At 36.8% G+C, this 6,000-nt stretch overlaps 1 protein-coding gene across 1 annotated transcript in view; it reads right to left on the bottom strand.

Annotated features, from left to right (window-relative positions):
- Positions 1-3,715: 3,715 nt before the first annotated feature.
- The window catches only part of sdr16c5a (short chain dehydrogenase/reductase family 16C, member 5a), a 34,447-nt gene continuing 32,162 nt past the window's right edge, over positions 3,716-6,000 (bottom strand). Inside the window, exon 7 of the mRNA XM_029453053.1 lies at positions 3,716-5,186. Within this exon, the coding sequence (XP_029308913.1) occupies positions 5,090-5,186 (97 nt within the window). The 3' untranslated portion in view covers positions 3,716-5,089. The remainder of the gene's footprint in view (positions 5,187-6,000) is intronic.

The raw sequence follows: 6,000 nt of genomic DNA, 5'->3' as shown, positions 1-6,000 counted from the left end.
TTATATTACATATTGATTATATTCATTTTGTATTTAAATTCTTATATTATTTTTCTTATCATTAGACTGCTGTATTAGGTTATTATAAAAACTCAAATTCTCTGAGATTGAAGTTACATAATAACATTTCTAAATAATAATAAATATTATAAAAATATTTTTGTTGTTGTTGTTTTTACCTTCAATTGCAAATTAATGCAAATGCAACGATAAGAAGTTTGAGATTCAAACTTTAATCGATGTCATAGACTGCAGCTAATCAGAAACGAGTCAGACATTCAAACTGTAACCGGTGTTAAACACAGCAGCCTCAGAAATGTAAAACAATTTGCACTCTTAGGTGTTCCAACAATAAACGAGCACAAAGGAACAAGTCTGAGGCACTGCCCCCCCAACGGAACCCCGTGTTTTTTAAAATATATATATAGAAATACATAGCGCCAAATCACAACTCACTTTTCACATTGAACAGGTGCTCTTTTATTAAATAAACCAAACGCTTATGTTATTTATCTAATTTATGTGCACGTTTCCGTGTCTACTGCGTTGCTGCTTTGCGCATTCACATTCTCTTCCCGACACACACACACACACACACACACACACACACACACACACACACACACACACACACGTGTGCGGGCACACCTCCAGTCAGACACAGAGCGGAGGAATGGAGAGGAGAGAACTACAACGTGCAAAAAAGTAAAAACATCCGTGTTGGCACACAGCATACAGCACACAGCAATCAGCAGCAGTGATGCAGATGTTAGCTCTGCTACTACGAGCAGCTAGAGTGCAGCTCGTCTGCTGCTGGTCCAAGTCCCGACCAGAGCGATAGTGCTTTAACATTAATTCAGATCAGTTTTTTTCTTGGTGTATCCTTGGATAGATGGGCAATTGTTTAATTGTGTAAATGTTTTAAGCTACTGGATGCCTGAATTTCCCTCGGGATAAATAAAGTATCTATCTATACATCCAGCATCTACACATAAATCACAAGTTAAGCTCCAAAACAATTATGACACATTTAAAGAACACCTCACTCTCTTCAACTAAGCAATTAGAAATGCAAGACAAGCTCATTTCTCAAAGCTCATTTCTAAAAAATGTAATATTCACAGAATACTTTTCTCAACTAATGACAGCCTCATAAATCCAGTTCCAAAAAGCACTCCCCCACCCCCAACCCCACACACACACACACCCTTAACGGAGGAGGAGTTTGCAGCATTTTGCAGAGACAAGGTACCAAACTAAACCCTGCTCTGAATAATGTGGGTGACCACCTGTCTTTAACTTTCCTCTGTCTAAGACTGCTATGAATGATTTTGCTGCTGTTGATAAAGAAATGCTCAGGAACATGGTCATGCAACTAAAACCCTCCACCTGCTCACTTGACCCTATCCCCACCACCTTTTTTAAGACTGTGTTTGATTGTCTAGACCAGTGGTTCTCAACCTTTTTTGGGCCAGCGCCCCCCTATCCATTATCCAGGTCCCTTACCCCCCACCCCCCACCCCACATCAAATAAAATGTAGGCTTCCTGTTGGTCTCCCCTGAATTTTAATGTTGATTATTATTCTGTTTGTATTATTCTAATTATCATTAGTAGTATTTATTATTTATATTACATTGACATTGAAGTTACATAATAACATTTCAAAATAATAATAAATATTATATTATTAAACAAATGTTTTGTTGTTTTTACATTCAATTGCCCTGATACACCCAGTACCCAGGGAGCAAACAAATACATTTTATTAAGGAGTGTTAAACAAATGCAACTAAAGTTTGAGATTCAAACTTTAATCGATGTCATAGACTGCAGCCAATCAGAAACGAGTCAGACATTCAAACTGTAACTGGTGTTAAACACAGCAGCCTCAGAAATGTGAAACAATTTGCACTCTTAAGTGATCCAACGATAAACGAGCACAAAGGAACAAGTCTGAGGCCCCTAACCCCTCACGGAACCCCGTGTTTTATGTTATATAAATATATAGCGCCAAATCACAACTCACTTTTCACATTGAACAGGTGCTCTTTTATAAAATAAAATAAACGTTGCTTTGCGCATTCACATTCTCTCCGTTTCGCGAACACCTCCAGTCAGACACAGAGCGGAGGAAAGGAGAGGAGAGAACTACAAAAAAAGTCAAAAATCCAACACATTAATTATAAATGGAGCGACGTCGACTCCAACGTTCAGAAACTCAGACGAAAATATCCGCGTTAGTGTTTTAACATTAATTCAGATTAGTTTTATTCATGGTGTGTCCTTGGAATAACATTAATGCTTTCGAGTAGTGGCGGCTGAGGTGGACAGCGCTTGTTTAGTTTTTTTCAAGCAGCACTTTATCGCTCAGCAAAATAAAAATAAAAGTCTAAAAACACACAATGTTAACTTTATCCAAACGCACTCGTCCTTTCAGCTCGTGCAGTTTGGCATGTTTCGTGCTGTAATGCAGCTCGAGAGCCTTTTTCATCACCGCAAAAACTAGACACACTGGCCTTATACTTCCACAAAGAAATAATCGTTCGTCCATTTCTCCTGGAACATTCCGCATCCACCTTTCTCTTTTTTACACTAGCCATGCCGCGTTCACTGATGTCAATGACAGTTTAATATTGAAGTTTTTTGACATGAGGTGACCACGTGTGGCACGTTCCGCTCGTGTTGGCAGTCGCCGATTTTATTCTTTATCTGACTAGATTTTGATTTATTTTTTTGCCTGTTTTTTTGCGTGTGTTTATGAAATACCTCGCGGGCCGTACACACAAACGCCCCCCAAAGACACGTGAATGCCCCCCTTTCTAAAATATTGCTTCCAGCGCCCCCCGATGTTCTCCCCGTTGAGAACCCATGGTCTAGACTGTATGAAGTGTAAGTAGCTCCCTGCTGATTAGCATTCTCCCCCAGCACTGAAAACTGCTATTGTGACACATCTCCTTTAGAAAAGTAACCTGGATCCTTTAGTGCTAAACACTTTCAGGCCAATTATTAACCTTTCCTTTTTTAGTAAAATTCTTGAAACATTAGTGTTCAAACTGTTTAATGATTGTTGCATATATGTCCAGTTAAAGTTGGAAATGATATGGATGACAAGAAACTCTCAATATTAGTATTTTTAGACTTAAGCGCTGCTTTTGATAAAGTCCATTATGACATCCTTGTTAACAGAAGTGTGTTGGTCTCTCTTGCTCAAATTTAGGACTTATCTGTGTGGAAGACTATTTTGTCTCCCTTGGGGACCACTCCTCGGCTAACACGAGCATAACATGAGGGGTTCCTCAAGGTTCCATTCTGGGACCTGTGTTGTTCAGTCTCTATATGCTGCCACTGGGAAATATCATCAGAGAAAACAGGATTCACACAACTGTACATCTCCTTTTCACCAGATGACTTCAGCCCTATTGATAAACTGGTTCAATGCATTGATCATACTTGTGGATGTCACATTATTTCTGTTGATTAAAGTGGGCATTTCAGTCATTTCAAGCCCCGAGCTGGTGTCTGTGCCTGTGCTGTGATCTTGTAGTATGCAATAGTGAAAATCAAAGTAAAACTGATATTGAATGGCAATGACTGAGGCACTCTGTAAACTCTTGTCATGTGTATTGTAATGTGTAACTGTGAGAAGAACATTGTCTTGTGGGAAGTATAAGGAAAGTCTTTTCATAACGCTGAACAAGAGACTCAAAACAGAAATAAAACATTTTAAATGGCAATTTATTAATGAGAATGTTCAAACACTCAAACAGAGATCTGAAATCAAATGTATCTTTAGATGCATCTCTCTGACTTCCTGAAATGCTCTGAACTGTTTGCATGATTAAGGCAACAGGTGCATACTCTTCATTACTCGGCAGTCTGTTACATATTAATAATTACACATTTTTCAATTAAAATAAAGGTTGATCCATGATAGATATGTCCCCAGATATATGTATTATAATCTTTACAATATAAGCGGTTGTGTGCTAGTAAATGTGCATAATAAGTGTCATAATAGGACCATTAATGTGGGAATACAAATATTTTGAGTGCAAAATACATGCATATTACTTCAAAAATAATAACTTCATCCACAGGAAAGTGGAACATAAATGCTGACTTTCATGAATATATGCGAACAAGAACAAATGCAGAGGGGTCTTCACACACACTCTAACTAGCTGTAGCATGCTACTACGCTGCTAGCTAATGACAGCTAACGTCTGAACAGTCAGCACATTGGCTGTTTGCGAATAAAGACAGACTTCAAAAATGAAGGTGAGGTGACGATTGGAAAAGTGGTCCACCCTTTAGGAGGTGAGGTATTACATATCAAACCCTTACGCAGGGTTTAATGTTCCTGAGTATGAGTGCTTGCTTTTTAAGCGGAAATTATTTAGACTTCAAACACTGAGCCAGATTAACTAAACCAAAAGCTCATTCACTACACTGTCAACAGTGTAGTGAATGACATTATTACTCAACACCAGCAGTGTTTTGTAATAAGTGTATATTGATAGCTGTATTTCACCTGCTGAGCTGTGGCTACAGTTCATCTCTGCTTTGGTAGTTGCTATGGAGGGACACATTATTACAATGTACACAACAGACATTCATGTTGACAGAAAACATTACATCTGACTTTGGACCTGTGTTTCCTGTTTCTATGACTTGGCTGTTTGGGATGCTTCATTACATCATCAGGAGCAGAAGTATAAGAACACTGGCTGGCTCAACTTTGTGAGAACTATTTGTCTATTCAATTACAAACTGTTATTAATAAGATTACATTTTCCTTTTTTTAGTGATTACAATTTCACTAATAATAGTCATATAAAACAAGTACATTAAGGATATGAATGCTTAAAAGGTGTATTATGCAGTGTGAGATATAGAGACTGTTTATATTCCAGCATGAACCATTGAAATGAGAGGATTTAAATCAAGCATTATGTTCAGTCCTGACCTCTACCATTAATCCCAACACACTGGGAAGATTAAGATTAAATTAGACGTTGATGGCTGTAATATTTAAATTTCTCCTTCCATTACAGTCATCCATAGCTTCATATTGTCCTCTCTCTTCATTCACTCCTGTTTTCTGGAGCGTCCCTTGAATGTGTCCATGAGGTTGAAGGCTCCCAGGTACTGGCCCAGCATGATGCCCTGCTTCATGGGGAGGATGCTGTGGAGACAAACACAAAGAAATGAACCCTCATGTCTGCTACATCTCACAGGTTAGGTTGGGAGTTGGGTTTGGATTTGAAAACAACTGTAGAGGTGAGAGGACATTAAGCATAGTTTATATATATATATATATATATATATATATATATATATATATATATATATATATATATATTATAATATATATATTTAATTATTCAAACAATAAATTTGGGTTTGGATTTAAAAACAACTGTAGATTCATGTGAGAGAAGATTAAGCATAGTTTATATATATATATATATATATATATATATATATATATATATATATATATATATACATATATATTATATATATAAATATAATATATATGTATTATATTTTTATATATATATAATTGTATTATTCAAACAATGAACTGGCACATACTTATTATGCAGGTGATACCCACACTTCCCTTGCTCTGTCCCAGATTCACTTAAAGTCGCATGTTTATAGAAACCAATCAATGATCGGATGTGCCCAAACTGTATCAGCTGAACACATATTTCTGTGCAGAGTCAGAGAGACAAAGTGTGAGTGTAAAGTGCTAGCATGCTAGGGTTTACTTTTATTTATTAAAACTACTTTTAGAATGTGGGAAAAATTAAATATTTAATCTCTAATAATCTGTTTCAAATTCAACATTTATCTGACAACTGAATGCTTTTGAAAGATCTTAGACTTTTTCTATGTACACAAAAGGCTTGTTTCTCTCAAATTTAAATATGTGCATATATATGTAGCCCATATACACATGTGAAACCCATAGGTCAGTGTCTAATAAAGGT

Source organism: Cottoperca gobio, chromosome 17, assembly GCF_900634415.1.
Source record: "Cottoperca gobio chromosome 17, fCotGob3.1, whole genome shotgun sequence".
NCBI classification, from domain to species: Eukaryota; Metazoa; Chordata; class Actinopteri; order Perciformes; family Bovichtidae; genus Cottoperca; species Cottoperca gobio.
The sequence above is the reverse complement of the archived record's forward strand: the minus strand, read 5'-3'. Positions and strand labels throughout refer to the sequence as shown.